The sequence below is a fragment of the Mercenaria mercenaria genome, chromosome 3 (genome assembly GCF_021730395.1).
Source record: "Mercenaria mercenaria strain notata chromosome 3, MADL_Memer_1, whole genome shotgun sequence".
NCBI lineage: Eukaryota > Metazoa > Mollusca > Bivalvia > Venerida > Veneridae > Mercenaria > Mercenaria mercenaria.
The window spans coordinates 96,182,035-96,205,284 of record NC_069363.1 but is presented as its reverse complement, the minus strand read 5'-3'; the positions used below and the strand labels follow the sequence as shown (position 1 = coordinate 96,205,284).

The window sequence follows — 23,250 nt, the reverse complement described above, 5'->3', positions numbered from 1 at the left end:
AAAATACAGTGGACATATATATAATATTTTCCAATTCACTGTCTGTTGGACATTTTATTCATTTAAATTTCCAGACTTGAAAATCCTTTCACTCAGGCTTCGTGCATTTTCTTTCAAATGTCCGTCATATTTTGTTGCGTCATGTTTGTATTAGAGTGGTTTGGGGTGTTCAGTGCTTCCGGGAAATCTACCCTTACCTTTAATCTTTGGTATTAGGTATTAACGGAAACGAAGCTGCTGACTAACGCAAAGAAATCCCCTTCATTGCAAAAAAATCTACATGTAATTAGAAAATGTCATACAGTGATTTTAAACCATATATATATTATCTAAAGTGAAATCGTGATAGGAAAAATTCAACAGACTTCATGATATAAAATCTACTTAAGGTGATTGGCATCAAAAGAATAGATCTGTTCGCATGGAGCAAGTTGTTTTTTCTCGTTGTCAAATAAGTCATACCTGTTTGATTCATTGAGGAAGATCAAACTGGATGTGTACCTTGCAAGCATCGCTTACTATTATTATATACATAAATCAATTTTGTGGACACAATATTTTAATCATTTAAAACAGACAGGCACCTAACATCAAATCTGAATATGAATATTTTTATTCACACTTGTTACGATATAGTTAACAACTAATATTTTGACACATGTATATTTTAACAATACTGTTCTAGAATTGTTTCGTTGTTTGTTTCCAATATCACTTTATACGATGATACTTGACCTTTTATGAAGATTCGACGTAAGATCTAACAATTTAACTCACACAATGTATGTGGTGTGATCTGGTTATATTTAACAAAAAGAAATGCGAAATGACTTGTAGATACAGTTCCTTCATTTATTGAACTCTATCAATATTTCATCAGTATTTTCAGTGTGAGCATATGCACGCTTGGATACAGAATTGCTGCGTTGATTCAGCCTTGTCATTTTGCAGATTGGTTACAGTAACACTTTCTTACTAATCAGAGTAAAGATGTGACAGCTGTAGATGGTGAAGTTTGTAAGACATATCTTGATTTGGACTAAAATGTAATATTAATCAGTCTGTAAAATATTTTTGACATATGAACTTGGATTGATTAACTGAGAATATTTAGTGAAAGACAAAATGAATTCTTTGGTTATTTTTGTATCAGTACTGAATTTTCAATTTGGGCTTTGAAACACACTTCGGCACTTATAAAACAAGTACAGGCTGTTCCAAGTGGCTCGTCGCCGGAGAAAAGTATTGAATGCGCTTTTAAATTGATGAAGGCAAATCACGTCGCAGCAAAGATTCTTGGAGGTACAGACAGCTGTAAACTACTTTATTTCTCCCAGTTAACAGGTTTTGAGCCAGGGAATGAGTACCTCGAAAAGACTACAAAGTTTGATTACTACACTTCACCGGTAATTTTATTTTCTTATAACACCAATATAAATGAATTTTATATTTTTAGCACCTATATAAAATTCAGTTTTACAAAGTCTAGGTCCCGCTTTCACTATCACTGTATGTGCCTTGCTTTTATTCAAAATTCTAAAAATGAAACAATGAATGAAGAAGAACAATCGGCGAATTTCTTATTTTTATTCCTACCGTATTCTGAAGTTTAGAGTGTAAGGTTGCCAACTTCGAATCACTCGCCCCTCGCAGAAATGGCTTAAGGAGGTAGGTTACCTTAATTTTTGTACGTGCGCATGTCCAACCGGAAGCTAACGTGACGATTTACGACGACGTTTACGACAAACTGTGTTTGTATATACATTCTTCTGAAAACTAATCATGAACCTGTCTCCGATCTGATGCTTTATGGTTGAATAATGCAGAAATAATGAATAAATTGCCACAGAAAGACTTCAAAACAATGTTGCCTTAAAAGGACGGCATTGACGTCATGACGTTACGTGTCAGTTACCGCGCAAAATTTATAGCTTTTATTTTGAAAGTACGTAATTTTGTGCATTTTCTTTATTTGAACTATTTTCAAACAAATGTATTTGCTGAAATATTTTTATGAGTCTTTTGTTCTGAATACTAATCAATATTTTGCTTCTTTTATGTAGTTATATTGAAATGTTATGCGGAATGTAAGAAAATGGATGATGGTAACCAATGTTATTTGGAATATAGTTGGGTGAAAGGTTACTTGTTACGGCCATTTTCAAATAAAACAACTGGCAGTTTAATTTGTAATACCTATTTTTCAGTTTCCGTTGATAATTTGTTACTTATATACTAAAACTAAGCTCTAAAATTGTTTAAATTTCAGTAGAAAATTGTGGTTTCTTGAAATGAATTGATGTTACCATGGAAACGAAGCCCGTGACCTTTATATCTAAACATAAAATGCAAAAGCGTTGACACTAGTCTATTTAAGGAACACAGCTTCGGCTTTTTATTTTCATTTCAAATATATCCATGAGAATAATAGCAGCATGCCGAACGATTTTTCCATGAAAAATGCCAGACGAAGGGTACTGCTGTAAGTATTTTAAGCTGTGAAATTTGTTTGAATAAATGCAATTAACACGAAAATATAACTTACGTTAGAAATAATATGTTTTAAAGCTACATTAACAAGAAAGATAATTTTATTCAATATTTTTTATAAGAAATTACGACAAAAAGCAAGATATAAGCTATTTTAAACATCTCTGTTGCCACGGTTACTCTAAACTTTAAGAAAAATAGGGTACCAAATAAAGTGCTTGGTATTTTGCTAATAATATTACCCAAATATTCCATGTTGGTCATTAACAGAATGGCACTGAAGCCGTAGAAAACCCCGTTTTTATACATAGTTGTTTAAAATGAGAGAAAATGCGTTACCATGGAAACACGAGCCCCGCAACATATACATTTTAAGCTTATATTAGAAAGCTAACGCGCATACTAGTAAAATTATCAATTATGCAGACTTTAAAATAACGGACATCAATGAAACTAAAATACACTGAAAAGTATTTTAGTTAAGTTGGTCTGCAGTTCGCAGTTCGCGATTCGAATTGCAAACTGCAAACTGGTCTGCAGTTCGCGATTCGAATTGTGAACTGTAAACTGGTCTGCACTTTACGATTCAAATGTCAACGTGCAGTCTGATCAACAATGTCCTGCACATTGCAGACAAGAATGCATTTCACAGTTGGTCTGCAGTTCTCGTTTCGAATTGCGAACTGCAAACTGGTCTGCAGTTTGCGATTCGTGTTGCGAACTGCAAACTAGTCTGCAGTTGACGATTCAAATTTCAAAGTGTGCAGTCTGATTAGCACTGCCCGGCAAATTGTAGACAAGAATGCATTTCACATTTGGTCTGAAGTTAGCAGTTCGCGTTTCGAATTGTGAACTGCAAACTGGTCTGCAGTTCGCGATTCGAATTGCAAACTGTAAACTGGTCTGCCCTTTACGATTCAAATGTCAACGTGCAGTCTGATCAACACTGTCCTGCGCATTGCAGACAAGAATGCATTTCACAGTTGGTCTGCAGTTCGCGTTTCGAATTGCGAACTGCAAACTGGTCTGCAGTCTATGAATATGTATTTCAACTTATCCGATTGTATATGTTTACATTTTGTGGGACCACGACTGTTTATATATTTACTTACTATATATTATGTAGTGTATTTTGGGCCGGAGGCCTTTGTTACATTTCATAAACTTTTGACTTGACTTGACTTGACTGTCCAGCGCATTGCGGACAAGAATGCATTTCATAATTAGTCTGCAGTTCGCATTTCGCGTTTCCAACTGCGAACTGCAAACTGGTTCGCAGTTCACGTTCCGAATTGCAAACTGCAATCTTGTCGGCTGATTACAATAAAAATTTCAAAGTGCAGTCTGATCAGCACTTTCTTGCGCATTGCAGACAAGAATGCATTTCACAGTTGGTCTATAGTTCGCCGTTTGTGTTTCAAATTGCACACTGCAAACTGGTCTGCAGTTCGCGTTTCGAATTGCGAACTGCAAACTGGTCTGCAGTTCGCAGTTCGCAGTTCGCGATTCGAATTGCGAACTGCAAACTGGTCTGCAGTTCGCGATTCGAATTCGAACTGCAAACTGGTCTGCAGTTCGGGATTCGTATTGCAAACTGTAAACTAGGCTACAATTTACGATTCAAATTTCAAGTGCAGTCTGATCAGCACTGTCCAGCGCATTGCGGACAAGAATACTTTTCATAATTAGTCTGCAGTTCGCATTTCGCGTTTCAAACTGCGATCTGCAAACTGGTCCGCAGTTCGCGTTCCAAATTGCAAACTGCAATCTTGTCTGCTGATTACAATAAAAATTTCAAAGTGCAGTCTGATCAGCACTTTCTTGCGCATTGCAGACAAGAATGCATTTCACAGTTGGTCTATAGTTCGCAGTTTGTGTTTCAAATTGCGAACTGCAAACTGGTCTGCAGTTCGCGTTTCGAATTGCGAACTGCAAACTGGTCTGCAGTTCGCAGTTCGCAGTTCGTGATTCGAATTGCGAACTGCAATCCGGTCTGCGGTTCAAGATTCAAAATAAAAATATATTTGAACGTTACTCTTATACTTTTAAGTAATAGGTCAGTATTTGCTAAATATAAAATTTTGAGCCGTGCCATGAGAAAATCAACATAGTGGGTTTGCGACCAGCATGGATCCAGACCAGCTTGCGCATCCGCTCAGTCTGGTCAGGATCCATGCTGTTCGCTAATGGTTTCTCTAACTGCAGTAGGCTTTAAAAGTGAACAGCATGGATCCTGACCAGACTGCGCGGATGCGCAAGCTGGTCTGGATCCATGCTGGTCGCAAACCCACTATGTTGATTTTCTCATGGCACGGCTCATTAATGTTAATGGTCTGCACTTCCTCCCTCTTCAGTAGAACTGCAAAGTGCCGGTGTAATGAAGTATTTCGACCCCCATAGAATAACGACCCCCGGTCATTATTCTATAGAAAATGTGACTCCTTTCCTGTAAAATATTGACTCCCCTTATAAAAAACTGACTCCCTTTGAAAACTCTATAGAATAACGACCCCCGGTCATTATTCTATAGAAAAACTGACCCCTCCAAGTAAAATACTGACTCCTTAAAGATGACTCCCTTCGAATCTCATAGAATAACGACCCCGGTTATTATTATATAGAAAAAGTGACTCCTTCCATGTAAAATACTCACTGCCGAAATTACTACATTCGAACTCTCATACAATATCGATTCCCGGGCATTATTCTATTTAAAAAAGTTACTCTTTCCGTGTAAAACACCGGCTCCTAAAAGACTTTCGACGATAATATCTATTAAAAAGTGATCCCCACCAAACTTAACGGACAATTTTACTAGATCTACAACTCTAATACCCTCCATTGCCAATAGTTAACATTTTGATTGTACTACTACTACTGGTGCCGCTACTTCTATTGCTATTACTAAATGTACTTCTTCTTTTTCTTCTACTACTACTACTACTTCTACTACAACTGCTACTACTGATACTACTATGCGGATGGGTGGACGGATAGCTCAGTGGTTTGCACACTGGCCTTCCAATCCTGAGGTCGGGGGTTCGATCACTGGCAGCTACTCGGGAATTTTCAGAAACGCTTTTCAGTGTTTCCTACCCAACTAGAGGTGTACTGGTCAGGAACCCTGGCAATCCTTGCGTGTATCAGTGCCATACACCGGGCACGTTAAAGAACCAGGCTGTCTATTCGCAACGAGCTAGGCTAAGTTAGCCGGACAAGCCTGTATCTGATTTCTGATCTCTCTGTCATGGGGGCTTTGTCTCACTCTGTCCCTCTGGTCAGATTGCTCTGTGTCTGTACTAGCAGAGGATGAATTATGCGCCCTGTGTGGCTGCATTTGAACTATGTAAAGCGCCTTTGAACGTGAAATTGATCATGAAAAGGGCGCTATATAAATCTGGTATAATAATAATAATAATAATAATAATAATATACCTGCTTCCACTAATACGTCTTGTACATCTCCTCTTCTTCTCCGGGCTGCTGTTGTTCTGTCACTTATTCCTCTGTTTGTTTGCTGCTGCTGCTGCTACTGCTACTTTCTATTGTTGCCGCTACCGTACTAACCGCCTCGGTAGCCTAGTGGTAGAGCGTCCGCTTCGAGTGCGGAGATTGTGGGTTCGATCCCCGGCCGCGTCATACCAAGACGTAAAAAATGGTACTAGTAGCTTCCTCGTTTGGCGCTCAGCATTAAGAGGGTAGTGCAAGGACTGTCAGCCCCTTTGTCATATAATGTGACTGGGTGGAGTATCACGTCACGGTCTACGGCGTGATATTCCAGTGAGGCAGCACTATAAAGTTGGACATTGTGCTCACTGCACAAGTAGACACCGTCGTTTATATGACTGAAAAATTGTTGAAAAAGACGTTAAACCCGAACACACACACACGCTACCGTACTTCACTGCAACTGCTAAGTATTGCAAACTTCTATTAATACAATTCTATGCTAGCAGTTTCTTGTGCAGTTTTCTTCTGAAGAATTACTTCATACCGAAGTTTGCAGGGATTATTGAACGTATTGTGAATTTTTTATTTTCCTGAAAAAATGTATACACCAAGATACAGCGTCTAGAAATAGAACCCCTTTTTCCCCCCCGTTGCGGAATGCTCTGATTTCTGTGTCAACTAATGGTATCTGGGGCTAATGGTCAAACGGAAGGACGGACGGAGGGAAAAGGGGCAAATCTATATGCCCCCCTCCCCCGAGTGGGGGCATAAAATGCAGCAATTAGGCCTTAGATCATGGTTATCACTAATTGACCAAATGACCGGGGGGTCTTTTTTTTTATGGGAGTCAATATTCTTCGTGAGGTTCAGTTTACTTCACGGGGGGGAGTCTAGTACTATGATCTGGAGGTCATAATACTATGACCGGGGGTCACTTTTTCTATAAAATAATGACCGGGGGTCATTATTTTATGGGGGTCGAAATACTTCATTACACCGGCAATCTGGGCTCCTAGTTTTCGATTCGAAACGAACTGCAAACTGGTCTGCATTTTCTCAGTTCGCAGTTCGCAATTCGTATTCATAATTCGAATTGCGAACTGCAAACTGGTCTGCAGTTCGCAGTTCACAATTCGAACTGCGAACTGCAAACTGGTCTGCAGTTCAAGATTCAAAATGAAAATGAATTTGAAGGTTACTCTTATACTTTAAAGTAATAGGCAAGTGTTGGCTAAACAGAAATGTGAAAAGTCTGCACTTCCTCCCTCTCCATTAGAACTGCAGACAAGAATGCATTTCACAGTTGGTCTACAGTTCGCAGTTTGCGTTTCGAATTGTGAACTGCAAACGGGTCTGCAGTTCGCAGTTCGCCTTTCGAATTGCGAACTGAAAAGGGCCTGCAGTTCGCAGTTCGCGATTCGAATTGCGAACTGCAAACTGGCCGCTGTTCGCAGTTCGCCTTTCGAATTGCGAACGGCAAACTGGCCTGCAGTTCGCAGTTCGCAGTTCGCGATTCGAATTGCGAACTGCAAAATGGTCTGCAGTTCGCGATTCAAATTCGAACTGAAACTGTCTGCAGTTCGAGATTCGAACTGAGAACTGAAACACTGTGCTGCATTTTACGATTCAAATTTCAAAGTGCAGTCTGATCAGCACTGTCCAGCAAATGTAGACAAGAATGCATTTCACAGTTGGTCTGCAGTTGCATCTCAGTTCACGTTTTCAAATGCGATCTGCAAACTGGAAAAGTAAAGAAGAAATGAAAAATCTTGAAATGGAGCTTCTCTATCTTGCAGATTTTTTCCAATGATTTAGTAACATTTTTAGGGAGGAGCCGCCCAATCAATTACCGGTGACGAAAAATAGATAAGCTAAATATAAACAATGAAAACATGTAGAATTTTATGGCATGTTTGTCAGGGGATGTAACATTTCATGTTCTTTAAACTTAATAGTGACGTGCGCCGCGCAAGCGGGGAAACTAATATTTTTCCCTGGCGGTATCGTCTGCTTTTTAATTTAAAATTGGATATCCTCGGCAATGAACGTGTTTTTTACGAATATTAACGGAGATGTCCGAGGCACTTCATCCTTGCCCTACAGTCTTTGTGAACCCTTGTCATGTAGGTTACATTCTACCAATTCATTCCTTATTTATTTCAAAATTAATAACAAAACATTCAGACCTCATTTCAGCACTTTAGAGCATTCCAATGATATGAAAACCATATAGGGTCATTTAGTATAACATGCCCTTCTTATCAAAAATAGAAAAATACTGACATGTTATTTGTATATAAAAAAAAAAATCTGTTCTGAGAAACATCACCCTCAAAAATGCCCCCATGAAAACAGCCGTTTAGCAATTACGCGTGGGTAGACATTTTCGCAAAGAATAAAACTTATTCCAGGAAATTTACAATGAAAAGGGTCTAGATCTATTCTCAATACATAAGCAATAAACATATAAGCCAAATATTTAACTGTCACCTCTCATGTCACCATTATACCAGACTTCATCCATAGCATGGAACTACAGTTTGGACACTTCACACTGAGTAGCCACTTCCGGTTTGGTGTAATCCGTCCTGTATGACCAATCTTCTTGGTTTGTTTTATGAGTAAAAAAGGAGAGCTAGAATGAGAGAAACAAATTCACGGGTGTTCTCTTGGTACCTTTACTCCCAAAATTCCTTCTACGCTCAGAGTATTTAAAATGTACTCTTACGAGCAATAAGTAAAATTCATAGAAAACTGAATTAAAATCATTTAGAATTCTTATGATTACTTCAATTAATTCACCAGTCGGTGTGGCAAGGAATATTTTAAAATATCTTTAATATTGTAGTTTTTATTTCTTTACAGAGCGCGTGAATTTTTTTTTTTTGTGTGTGAAAACTTTGTATTATTTTATCTTTATTTTATCATTTGATAAATATTGTGACATGTTTTCAATGTAAAGACATTTAAAACCCATTATAAGGATCGTCTACAGCCAAGTATGGCCTAATGTAACTCTTAATGGCTTAAAGCCCACCCCTTTTACTGTCATGAATGTTTATAACATTTTTTATGGAATGTTTAACTCAAATACATTTCTATTGTAATTTAGGATTTAAATTAAAAGGTCAATAAAAACACATGAAATGACATCTAAAAAATAAAATTAAAAAATTTTGTGGCAGCTTTTTGCAGTGGTGCGTTGTTCTGAAAATAATTCAGCTTTACATTGTGTGATTTCTATTACAGTACATGTGTGTATAATCATTTAAATTTTAAACAAAAATTAATTGCCATTTGTAAATAACAATCAACGAAAGAATAATTGTAAGATTAATCAAAAAAACTGTTTTCAATTTGACGGAATTTGCCCGGATATTGAAGTAACCCTAGCCGAATGTTCAAGTCACTGTCACCCCAAAAAGAATGCTCATCTCACGTCTGACTATAGCTCACCTGACTTTGGATTATTTCTGAATATAAAATATCAGACTGTAACCTACAGGTCAATGCAAGCTTGACATATCTGCGTCGAAGCCTGTATTGATTGTCCCGTCAGAGAGAGAGGCTAATTTTTGCGATGAACTGCACCTGAGACGGCATATTTTGGCCATGAACTTTACCTATTTCTAATTTTCTGAAACAGAACAATTTGATAAATAGTAACGAATATTAACGAAATTAGTCCACACCAAGCAAAGTACGCAGTCGTATTTTGACAGTGTTTAAAGCGAAAATATACTGGACTTATTGTACAAAAAAATTCATAGATAGTGTAAATATAAAGAAGAAAGTCCGTATAATCTCGTCCCTGGCAAAACCAGCATATTACATACATCTGCTAATAAAATACCAACATTTAACACCATTCTTGCCGCCGCCTTCGGATATGTCCAAAGGTAGCACTGGAATGGGTCATCGAAAACCTGGTTTTATTGTCTTGGTATTATAATGAAATATGACATAAGAAATCTGCAAAGTCTGCAAGGTCAGTACTAGAGCCTGGGCTTTGATCTTTGGGTTAGAAACATTACTTTAAAAAATCTTGTTTGGGTTTTAAAGTAAGTGGGGCTTTGATATGTGCAGGTGTCTAATACTTTTAGAGATTTTATCTATTTTTGCCATTGATAATAATTTAATTAAATTGTCCAAACTAATTGGAACGACGACATTTTTGTCGCAGTCGCAATTATGCACTCGGCACTAAGACCTGCATGATTGGTCAACATGCCTTAAATGGGCATAAGAAGAGAGTTGTGTTGTTTGTCTGTGCAAAATGTAACCAATCAAAGTGTTTAGATGATCCAATGGGGCTAAATTGAATTGAATATATGTCTCGCAATTTCTTAAAAAATAATTTTGGACATTAAACAATAAATGTCAAATAATTTAGTTGTCTCCTTTAATTTGTTTAATGTCATTTTTTACCATTCCAAATGATCGCTAATCAAAGTTCAATGCATTATTCACAATTTTAATTGTAAACTGCATATACATTATGACAGAGAGAATGTTTAAAGTCCAGTGATTAAAACCTTTTTTGTATTGTATTAAAAACCGCTAACTTCAGGCCCTCCCTTTACGTATCTTTAGAGAACATCAATTTTTCCTACAACTACTTTTCAGAAAAGGGTCTGTTACAAATGATAATAACAAGAAAATGGGGTTGGATATTCCTATTAAAATGCCTGCCAGTTGTGGTCTGCTACCCTTAAATAGCGCATATTTTGCTCTAGTCCACACAATAAAACATTTACTTCCAGTTTCGATCTGCAAAACTTGCCATGTGGGGTGTATGAAAATGTAAACTGTCTCATTCCATGTAGAATGTATTCCAGTAGTGCAAAAGTGTGATTTATTAAAGCACTCGTTCTACACAAATGTGCCCAAATAAAAATGGGTAAATTAGGTACCATTCATTATGGACTGATTTCGAATATACCACGAACATTTTTTTTTACCAATTTAAATGACCCATTCCGAAAGGACAAAAAAATATAATGTATATGACCTGATTAGAATAATTTGAAATTATTATTATTATACCATGTTTATATATAGTCCTTTTAAGCTCATGATAAGCCGGTTTAAAGGCGTTTTACACAGCACAAACGCAGCCGCTCTGGTCGCGAAAGTAATCTGACACCGAACGATCTCACCAGATGAAGAGGAGAATCCCTCAAAGCAGATGGAGAGAAAAACGTTGTATTTAGATACAGACTCTTTGTGGAAAGACAGACTGGTGCTTTGATATACCTTGTGCATAGCAATGACACTTTAGAAGGCCTTCTTTTAGGAGAAGAACCGGTACAGGTCGCTTAGTCAGACCAGCTTACAGTTTACAATTTCGATTTGGATAAAGTGACTGCAGCTGAGGGGCCATAACCCCTTTTTAAGCAAAAACTTACTAAGTATGAAATTTTTAGGCCTAAGAGTAATGTTCCAATAAAACTTTCATTTTAAATATTGAACTGCAGACCAGTTTTGCAGTTCGCAATTCGAATCGTGAACTGCGAACTGCAGACCAGTTTGCAGTTCGCAATTTGAATTATGAACTACGGGAAAATTTCGAACTGCGAACTGAGAACTGCAGACCAGTTTGCAGTTCGTAGTTTGAATCGAAAACTAGGACTTGCCGCACTTTGCAGTTCTAATGAAGAGGGAGGAAGTGCAGACCATTAACATTTAAAGAGCCGTGCCATGAAAAACCAACATAGTGGGTGTGCACCAGCATGGATCCAGACCAGCTTGCGCATCCGCGCAGTCTGGTCAGGATCCATGCTGTTCGCTTTTAAAGCCTACTGCAATTAAGAAACCATTAGCGAACAGCATGGATCCTGACCTGATTGCGCGGATGCGCAAACTGGTCTGGATCCCTGCTGTCCCCAAACCCACTATGTTGAATTTTTCATGGCACGGCTCAAAATTTTTTTATTTAGCAAACACTGACCTATTATTTAAAATATAAGAGTAACCTTCAAATTCACTTTCATTTTGAATCTTGAACTGCAGACCATTTCAGTTCGAATTTGAATCGCGAACTGCAGACCAGTTTTGCAGTTCGCAATTCGAATCACGAACTGCGAACTGCGAACTGCAGACCAGTTTGCAGTTCGCAATTCGAAACGCGAACTGCGAACTGCAGACCAACTGTGAAATGCATTCTTGTCTGCAATGCGCAAGAAAGTGCTGATCAGACTGCACTTTGAAATTTTTATTGTAATCAGCAGACAAGATTGCAGCTTGCAATTAGGAACGCGAACTGCGGACCAGTTTGCAGATCGCAGTTTGAAACGCGAAATGCGAACTGCAGACTAATTATGAAAAGCATTCTTGTCCGCAATGAGCTGGACAGTGCTGACCAGACTGCACTTTGAAATTTGAATCGTAAATTGTAGCCCAGTTTACAGTTTGCAATACGAATCCCGAACTGCAGACCAGTTTTCAGTTCGAATTCGAATCGCGAACTGCAGACCAGTTTGCAGTTCGCAATTCGAATCGCGAACTGCAGACCAGTTTGCAGTTCGCAATTCAGATCGCGAACTGCGAACTGCAGACCAGTTTGCAGTTCACAATTGGAAACACAAACTGCGAACTATAGACCAACTGGGAAATGCATTCTTGTCTGCAATGCGCTAGAAAGTGCTGATCTGACTGCACTTTGAAATATTTATTGTAATCAGCAGACAAGATTGCAGTTTGCAATTTGGAACGCGAACCGCGGACCAGTTCGCAGTTGGAACCCCAAATGAGAACTGCAGACTAATTATTAAATGCATTTTGGTCCGCCAATGGCTGGACAGTGCTGATCAACTGCACTTTGAAATTTGAATCGTAAACTGCAGATTAGTTTGCAGTTCGCAACACGAATCGCGAACTGCAGACCCGTTGCAGTTCGCAATTCGAAACGCGAACTGCAGACCAACTGTGAAATGCATTCTTGTCTGCAATGCGCAGGACAGTGTTGGTCAGACTGCACGTTGAAATTTGAATCGTAAACTGCAGACTAGTTTGCAGTTCGCACACGAATCGCGAACTGCAGACCATTTGCAGTTCGCAATTCGAAACGCGAACTGCAGACCAACCTGAAATGCATTCTTGTCTGCAATGCGCAGGACAGTGTAGATCAGACTGCCCGTTGACATTTGAATCGTAAAGTGCAGACCAGTTTGCAGTTCGCAATTCGAATCGCGAACTGCGAACTGCAGACCAGTTTGCAGTTCGCAATTCGAAACGCGAACTGCGAACTGCAGACCAACTTAACTGATATCTGAAAAGTGTTAAATATCCGTATTTTCCTTCTTCTTTAATATAAAATACCTGTGGAGTGTCATGTTCTTCAAACCTGGATAAAACTTGAAGGGACAGAGATTAACGAAATTGAGATTATAGCAGTTAAAACATCATATTAAACGAAATATAAAAATTACTGCGGTTCAACTAATTTGAATTTACCCCGGTAACAAGGTAGCCTACCTCCTTAAAGCTTGACTCGGTGTGTAGAATTTTTCATGTTAGTCATCCCACTGGCTTACAGATAGTCGTCGGTCCCGTTAGGGTTTTTCCCATGTTGTTTGTCTTCTGCAAAGGCATTTATCATGTGCAAATTTGGTTCTTAAGGTTTGCTTGTTATATAGATTGACATGAGCATTTTTGTGTTTTACATAACATGCCTTCTGTTGCCATTATTTGTGTTAGAGATATATCTGTTAAAACCTAATACAACAAAAATCCTACCTTATTTCATTTTCCAATCAGACTCTTGGTAGTCAATGATCAATTTTTACCAATAATTCTTCAACCAAGTTATAATTATTACAACACTGAACAGATCCATTAAATACCATGCTATTTAATCGCAACTCTACTATAACTAATCTGGAAGAAGGTATAATGGATCAACAAATTATGTGAATGTGCGTGTGCAATGTGCTGCAGTTGCGTTTAGGTTGAAACCTTGTTGATAACCTAGACCTAGCATTGAGATTAATATAATTTCCGAGCAGGTTCTTTCGTTCACATTTTAAAATGGATTTTTTCAGTTGTGAAGCAAAAAAAAAAATGGGGATATTTTTTCAAACGGGAAGATGTTTAAGGTTTCCACTAAATAAACACGGCTTGGTCATGACATTGTGTTTGTAGGGTTGATATTAGGTTGAATGATGACACAGAAATATAAGACACGTTAAAAAGAAATTGTAAAAAATGGGAGTGGGGATACAGAAGGAGGATAGAAGAGTGAGAGAGATAATGTGGTTGGCAGAAAGATGATAATGTGACACTTCAGAGACAATATCAAGAAACACATGAAACTTAACTAAAAACTTTGGAGGTGGGATGGGGATGGAGGAGGTGGAGTTAGGTTGATGTGGTTGGGATTTTGAAGGAATCCGGTAGAAAGTTACCCCAGAAACATCTGTATAAAATCATTTTTACAATCAAGTGAGCGGTTTTAAAAACCTGAGAAGATTTTCAAATTTTTCTATAAAACTATATAAGGAAATCTAGTCACGCCCCCTGTATGCCATGCTTTAAAGAGAAACACAATGATCAGAAGGAAATGTAGAGGGTCACATAAAGAACATTGCTTTAAGATTATTTTGGAAAGAGTTTGCGGTTTTAGAGAAAATGTTCAAAGTTTTCCATAAAGCCATAAACAGTCCAAAATCTCGACTTCGGTTATTTCGATATCTCGAGCAGATTTTCCCGGTCCCGATTTTTTACCTTCTTATTTCATATAAATCAATTACAGATATCTCGATTGGGATATGTCGATTTTTTCGGTATCTCGAATATATTTTCAATGCCCGACTTCGTGTTTGGTTCTTAAGGTTTGTTTTTTATATATTTATACACGAGCATTTTTGTGTTTTACATGCCATGCCTTTTTGTTTCCATTACGTGTGTAAGAGATTCACCTGGAGGGGATTACTTTTATTTACACTGTCCCATGTCTTTGGAACATGGTGGGGGTAAGAGTGAGGTTAGGTGCACCATAAACCGGTTTAAGCTCCCCAGTGGTGTTTTTGCCACTGACCGTTCCAAGGCGGTGGCCCACTGTGTTCCTTTGTTTGTTCGTTTCGTCTTATGTGTTGGCTTTGTGTGCGTGTGTGTTGTTCGTTTTGTCCTTATGTGTTGGCTTTGTGTGTGTGTGTGTGTGTGTGTGTGTGGTGTACGCGTCTGCGTGCTGGGGGTTTCGTTTTGAGGAGGCTACGTTTTTGGTGCGTGGCATTCCCTGTTTGATATTTTTCTTTGTTTTTTTTGAAAGTAACTCTATTTTGACATCGGTTATCTCGAGTAGACATTAATCGTCTGCGAAACGCAGGTGCAAAAAGCTGCACACGCTTGTAAGTAAGTAAGTAAGTAAGTAAATAGTCTAGCTTGTATTTGCTCAATTGTCGTCTCGTCTGCCGCCAACAACAACACATGCAATTACTCATCCAATGTTCCTGCTTACGACCCGAAGCTTATTCACCGGCGCTTATGTGTCATTAATTATTTATCGCGACGCAAACTGCGTGCAACACTGAGTAATTGATATTGAATATTTGAAACTGCAATTATAAACAAACGAAATGAAGATTCTGTGAAATTTACATCGTATTAAGGTTTAAACCCAAGAGTAAATTTCAGTAATCATGTGCATTGCACAAAGCACATGAAGGTGGAAAGAGGTATTAGAAACCAGGAAGGAGGTTGAAAACAAGTAATGACCACTTAATTTGTAAAAACATTATATTTATGTTCAAATATACATATTTTATCTCAAAAAACGTCTTATGAACACAAAACTACATTATCCCACCTACCAACCAAAGTTAACCTATATTTATAGATATTTACGTGAAAGTAAATGGTTGATAAGAGTCTTGTTTTCAGAATTACGCAAACATTCGAGCTTTCGAAGTTTTTCTCCTGCACTTTTATTAACTGTTGCAACTCTTTATAAATGTAAACATTGATAAATGTAGAACGACCCGCGACAGTATTTTAGACTCTATCATCACGTAGGCAGCGAACCAAACTGAGCATGGCAAAATGTGGCGTAATGAGGCGCAATCTTAAATATTGATATTTATAATGGAAGTAAAAAGATTGTATAGCACTAAATTATACAATTTTAGACTAAAAATCAGGCATAGATATTCTTACCTATTTCTGACTGCACTCTTTATATGTTAGGCCCGTTATTACCCTTTTTAGCTCAATTTCTTTCTTTTATGCATCAAATATTTTGCATCAATTCAATAAAAGGAACGTCAATGTTTTTCTTATATTTAGACGTTTGTTTTTCTTATATTAATGAAAATTCTTCCACTTTATTTTTATCTGTAATAATTATATTATAAAACAAATACAAAGACATTTCAGATCAATTAAAATATCAATTTTATTAAGTATTTAGTCAAATGCCATTTATGCGTTTATGCGTCATTGCGCAGGTATTTTAGCTCTAGTATTAAATTTATTTATACATTACGCATCATGTTGCTACATTACACGACTCCCCCCGAAAGTGGAGCCGCCCATTGCCGTGGCTGGCGGCCCGTAAGCCGAAGAGGAAGGTCCTGGATGTTGAGGTGATGCATGCTTGTTTACGTGGGTGCATCCTCTTTTCGGGGTGTTGGTGCCAATACACATCTTTAGTCACTAATTCGGTCTACACGTTTTTGGCGGTCGTATTGGCCCGATACGATCAATCTGCTAGTCATGCCAAACCCTAGGAAATCTCACTTTAATTACGTTTGCATTTTATTCTTCGTTTTAAAATTGCATCTATGTTTACATTTTTACATTACACGAGTTTTTTTTAGTTTTTTTTTTTTGGGGGGGGGGGGTGGGGGGGGGTGGGGGGGCGCGAGGGAGGCAAATTAACGTTACACAAAATTAAATGTACTTTCTACCTATTGTCATATCTTTCTGCATTCAGCAAACTATATGGTACGTTCACACAAAATTATTGAACACTTCATTGCAGTATGTATTTCTATTTTCTAGAATACGGTGACTTACTGTCAATTGGTTGGGTAAAGTAGCAATCCTTTGAATCCCCTTGTTGCGTTTTTTGCAAAACAGCTGGTGATATAAACAAGATTGCAAAATACCTGGCCGAGTATATCACTACAGTATCCCTAATATGTATGAGCTAGATATACGCTCTGTTTACATGCTCCCTTGTTAGACTCCGCGGCGGGTGGGTGCTGCGATAGACGAATCTAAACCATTCAATATGGAAAATGGCTCGGAGGTTGAGAATTCTTCTCACCGACCATTCATTTTCAATATTGCTTCTAGATTTCTGCTGATTCAGTCCACTGACGAAACATTCAAAATGAAACACCTCTCCTTTTGTGATTGCGAAAACACCCGGTTCAAAAATCAGTCATGAAATTATGAACAGGGGACCTGCTCGTGGAGGTCGAAAGAGCAGCTCATGCACAGAATCTCCACTTAGCATGACATCCATTTTTCAATCACTCATGCAAGTTTATAGCACGCCGTACTCTGAATTCCTCAGTGGGGCTATTCGTTGTCCTGATCTTCCCAGAATATCGGAGACGGAAACTGTGCAAGAATTCACTGCACAACATGTCTCTGCTGCAAGACGCATTAAAGTCAACCGACAAGGCAAAGAAATCAACTCAAATACTATCATTCTTATATTTGGCATTCCATTTCTAGGTTCTTTCGTAAATGTTGGCTATCTTCGTACAAACGTCAGTACTCCTCCTTAGTGGTACAATTGTTTTAAGTTTGGACACTACGAAAAGTACTTTAAAGATTATTACATCTGAACAAAGTGCGGCCAAAAGAGCTATTCTGATGAGCAGTCGTCTATTGCGTCTTGTGGATTGCAGCGAGCCACATTCAGCCAAGTCTAGTGACTGCAAGACATGGAAGCTCGAAAAGGAGGTTCTCTATCAGGGCATTGGTTTTCAAGAAGCTAGACAAATTGCCAATGGTAATTCATATCTCCATCGTTCATATCAAACTATTCTTCAATTGCAAAAATTTACACAAACTGTTCAAGGTGGCTGTGCTGTTGTCAGCCACCTTCATCGCTCAAAATTACGTATACCAAATGACGCCACAATATTTTCAGACGAGGCAAAGGCTATTGATTTAGCTCTTAATTTTGTATCAAAATACAATGAAGAAAGGTTCTTTATATTTTCCGACTTTCTGTTTTACAGTCAATTCGTAACCGAAATTTAGAAAATCCTTTCCTTCAAAATATTCTTCTCAGGGTTCATACACTATCTTTCAAAAAGTCAATCATGTTTTGTTGGATTCCAAGCCATTTTGGTATTAATAGAAACGAGGATACTGATGCTGCAGCCAAGAAATCCCTTTCATTAGCAGCAAAGTCTAATTTGAAAATACCATATATTGATTTTAAACCAAATATAAACGAATGCATTTTATCTAAATGGCAATCGTCATGGGACAATGCTTCGTTCAATAGATTTCATGATATAAAACCTATTTTAGGTGAATGGCACCAAGGGAACAGATCTGTTGTCGATTAAGTCAAACCCGTTTGACTCTTTCTTATCTTCTGAATAAAGAAGATCAAACTGAATATGTGTATCAAATACCGCTTTCTGTTAAACATGCTTTAATCGACTGTCCGGACTTCGCTCCGCAGTGCAGTACATACTACGACGTTCAATATTTAAAAACTCGTTTGAAAAAGTTTCAATCGGCAATGCTTTGTCCTTTTTGAAGAAGGAATTTGAACATCATATATTTTTATTTTGCAATTTTATTGTTTGCCACTGATATTTTAACCCTCTGCATGTATATACATTTTTACGTAAATGTTTTTGGAGATCTTTACAGTTTACGTTTTCAATGCGGTTTCTTTTCGGCGATATATGAAATTTTTGTGCCGAATTTTGTGGGACTAGAATGCATTGACGGTTGCATGCATTTCTATTACCCTCAATGAACAGGCTCAATCAAATTGAGTCAACAACATTTGAGCCGCACAATGAGAAAACTAACATAGTGCACAGCATGGATCCAGACCAGCCTGCGCATCCCGCAGTCTGGTCGGGATCCATACTGTTCGCTAACGGTTTCTCTAATTGCAATATGGTTTGAAAGAGGAGTACGGATCCTGACCAGACTGCGCGGATGCGCAGGCTGGTCTGGATCCATGCTGGTCACAAATGCACTATGTTGGTTTTCTCATGACGCGGCTAAATTTCATTTTGGCGTGTTGGGCGGCCTGTTGAGTTTCAACTTTTCTGTTTTAAATTAAATTTTACTTACCAGAAACTGCCTTAAATTAAATTTTCCTGTTGGACTTTTGTCTTATTTTATCATTATATAATTTCATTTCAGGCGACCTTCAAGGAGACTGTACAACATATACTTTTCTCTGAAGTAAAGGTTGGAGACAAGTTTCAGTTTGTGATTCAAAAGTCGAACACAGACAAGTAATATACTTAGTGATATTTATATTTCTTGTTATTGGTTTATATTATTCAAGTTTACACACAGGTTATAAATGAAGTGAATACAATTGATCAGCATGTTGCACAAATAATGAGGATGTTATTTGATCAATTATTTGAAACATTAATATAAGAGCAATATATTTATATACCTGACTATTTTGCATTATTTTAGTTTCCGTAATAGTACATTTCTGCTTCCTATTTTCGACCTTGAACTTTTTTGCATCTCACGCATGACACAATTTGTTTATCTCAATACAAATATAATTATATCAAATCGTGGCATTAAATCGTTATACACATAAAACTAAAATATCAGACTGTACCTTGACCTAGCATAAAGGTGCTACGTGAATCAGAGTGGACTTTAGAAAGGCTATATGTTGTGTATTTCCCTCAAGTTGTATATTCAAGTAGTTCTACATAATCTTTCGTTCACAAGGCTTCATTTTCGAATGGTTTACAAGGCAGAATAATTTATTTCTAGACGACAGCATAGATTTTATTCAGATTTAAAATACATATGTTACCAGATGTATCATAGTTTAGCTGAATCGTCAAAAGAATAGCAATTTGCTTGTATGCTCTTTTACAGATTTGGCATTGTGTTCAATGACGCGACAAAGACCACCATGCTATCTTTTCAAGATCGGTCCAACCAAGTAATATTGAAAGATGTGTACAATGGTACCATTGGTGAGATGAAAATAGCACAATCATATCCGTTCGCCGACTTCAAGGAATACAAGATCGTATTCCAGGTACTAGAGTTACACTGGCAGGTAATATTTTTAATGAAACGTTTCGATATTATAAATTGCATTCTGTATATAATAGTTTTGATACAATTCTAAAAATCTACAAATCGGATGTTTCTGAAAATTGTAGCATCTTTGAAGTAAAAGTCATATCAAAACTTTCTGTCCAGATGGAACAATCTCGGACATGTATTTCTTAGGCAGGTACTAATTTAAAACGAAATAATTTGTGAATGTTAATGGTCTGCGGCGACAAAATGTTAACAGTAACATAAAATTGTGCTGGTAATGAAATGGTGTAGATAGGAAAATGTGTGAAACCTTGTAATGACTAATAACCAAATGTTAGTTTAGCTTTATCTAGTAAAATCATTTGAGCCGCGCCATGAGAAACTAACATAGTGCGTTTGCGAACAGCATGGATCTAGACAGGATCCATCTGTTCGCTAACGGTTTCTCTAATTGCAATAGGCTTTGAAAGCGGACAGCATGGATCCTGACCAGACTGCGGGGATGCGCGGACTGGTCTGGATCCATGCTGGTCGCAAACGCATTATGTTGGTTTTCTCGTGGCGCGGCTCATTTCTTCATGTCTTTGGGTTACGAGCTCGAGTCTTGTGAAAGCGGGATTTGACTGCTAAATGGTGTAATAACGGATTGATGAAGCTTCTTATTTAAGAAAGAAGTTAAAATTTAGTATTATTAGAAATAGTTGTATGTTCTTCATATCAGTCAGTTCTAACTGAAATGGTGTTAGTTGCACTTATTATAAATGATACGTTATACTTACAGATTATCATCGACGACGTTGCATTCACAACATTTACCCATCGCTATCCTTTCACTCAGATAAGAAAGATTAAAGTCATGATTGGACATGCAGTCACCTATCTTACAAAGGCATTCGATCCAAGACTGCCAGAGTAACAGTCACCACTGAACAAGTAATTGAGACATGCGTTGAGAACTACCTTTACCTTTTTATTATTTTACTTTTTGTCTTAATGACTTTTCAAAAACATTACACTCTGAATAAATAAGAAATTAACATGTTTATAAGAATTATCTGCTATTTAGTCTATATATGTATGGTATTTTATGACACAAAGAATGGTCTTTAATTTCGGAGGAAACTAAATAATTAAAGTTGACTGCATCTTAATTTCATCGTAAAAATGTAAAATGAAATACATGTACAGTTATGTATCATATAAATGGACACTGGTCTCCAAATAATGAGGCAAGAATAGTATTTTTACAAATCTGAAAATGCTTAGAGAGAATTAAAAATCATTAGGTATAAAGTGTAGGCCGTTTCCGTATTTCCTTTTTTTAAAGAAATTTGTAGAATACTTTGTAAAGCCATTGTGAAAATGATTTAAAAGAAATTTGTAGAATACTTTGTAAAGCCATTGTTAAAATGATCCTCCTTATTTCCAATTCAAAATTGTTCCATGCATAACATGAACATGTATGAGCATAACATGAATGTGAATGACACAAATTTCAAACAAGGAGTAAGGAACTGGAAACGCTGAAAATAGGAAAAACTAAACTTCAAGAAAATTTTGTCAAAGATTATTGGCAAAGGTTTTAAGCAGGTAAGAGGAAATACACAGTGCTGAGATTGCACGTCATATGGTGACGGTATGTTCGGATAAGAACCAGGTCAATATTAGGAACATTCAGCTAAGACCGGTCACATTCGATGCAACTGACTGGTCAAACATTAACAAATGATGGCCTAACGATAACTTTGCCGGCAGATGGAAAAAATAAACATCGGCGATGATCCGAGGCGCTATCCCACTGTATTACGGGGAACGGTGTTCGGAGCTTGTTGCAGACGAACAGGTATGTGTAGAGAGGAAAGACTGGTCTCATTCTACAAAGCTTTTTGTTCATACTGAAACGTATTTAAATGGGCAAATGCTTCACAGGACCGTTAAATATTTTTGATGAATGATAGTGCAAGATACAGGGGACACTCAAATTATTTAGGTATCTCTGGTGGTTCTTTAGCGTACCAGGAGTAAAGTAAGCATACACAAGACTCTTATCCCGAAATTAGTTAAGCGGAGGGTCGAACTCATCGTAGTCCGTAACTTAATAGTAAGACAGTGTTAACACTGTTCTTGTGCGGTCATTCTCGGTGCAGCTCGCCGGCTTCCCCTAACAAGGAAGGACGTGCTGTGGATAGTTTCACAGGGAGAAGCGACAAATCGAACAGCGGGGTCACACCGAGGCGCTATTCCGCTGTTCTACGGGTAACTGTGTCAGAACCTTGTGAACAGGATTTAATATCAGTATGGTACACTCCATTTCCTTTTATTAAACGAAATAATGGTGATGTATGTTAGATATAATACAGGAAAATGTGATACGTAACTAAGTAAGTTAGTCAGATTACAACACCGATGGAAGCAAAAATTAAACCGATTACATGTCATGTAAAACTCGGTTAAAACAGTAAGAAAACTATTGCAAGACTGAGGGAACATATTTCAAGATACGATACAGAAATTGTTGCCTTTAAATATATGAGTACAAAATCCTACTAAGAAACTGCAACACATATGTGCGCGTGTGCGTGTGTGTGTGTGTGTGTGTGTGTGTGTGCGTCACAGCTATAGACCGGCAATAAATATATTAAAGTAGAAATAGCTGTAAAAATTAGTGCATAAAATCTATTCGTTGTTCATGTGACTTATTTTTTATATTTCATGGAATGCACTTAAGTATCTTCAAAAAAGAGCGTCATACAACTATTGCATCTTTCTAGTTATTATCAATGTCATATGTTAAATAAAATATCTTTTTCTGGGCTATCTAATATAGATCAATTCAGTGGGCTCTAAATAAATTTGTATGCTTCAGGCGACTTTTAAAGAGGTTTTTATGACGTAATTATTTTCTTTTTCTGACTGCTCAGTTCTTTTATCGACTTTTGGGAAAGAAATAAGGAATCAGATGTACTTTCTTTATGCGGTATTTACACGTGTTCATCAGTTCTGATAATCTTACATGCTCATGTTACGCTGTGAATACGAGACCAGCTTAGTCGTCATTTATTTTCTGCTGTTTTA

At 37.5% G+C, this 23,250-nt stretch overlaps 1 protein-coding gene across 1 annotated transcript; it reads left to right on the top strand.

Annotated features, from left to right (window-relative positions):
- The first annotated feature begins 1,013 nt into the window (after positions 1-1,013).
- LOC128556074 (uncharacterized) lies at positions 1,014-21,377 on the top strand. The gene is made up of 4 exons (XM_053539991.1): positions 1,014-1,406; positions 19,291-19,385; positions 20,002-20,188; positions 20,957-21,377. The coding sequence occupies exons 1-4, from the start codon at positions 1,266-1,268 to the stop codon at positions 21,089-21,091; spliced, it is 558 nt and encodes a 185-aa protein (XP_053395966.1). The 5' UTR covers positions 1,014-1,265; the 3' UTR covers positions 21,092-21,377.
- The last annotated feature ends 1,873 nt before the right edge of the window (positions 21,378-23,250 follow it).

Excerpts from the sequence above, each read along its gene's own strand:
- LOC128556074 (XM_053539991.1), top strand. The coding sequence starts at position 1,266 with ATGAAGGCAAATCACGTCGCAGCAAAGATTCTTGGAGGTACAGACAGC. Across the intron at positions 1,407-19,290 it reads TTGATTACTACACTTCACCG|GCGACCTTCAAGGAGACTGT; the intron begins GTAATTTTATTT and ends ATTTCATTTCAG. Across the intron at positions 20,189-20,956 it reads TACTAGAGTTACACTGGCAG|ATTATCATCGACGACGTTGC; the intron begins GTAATATTTTTA and ends TTATACTTACAG.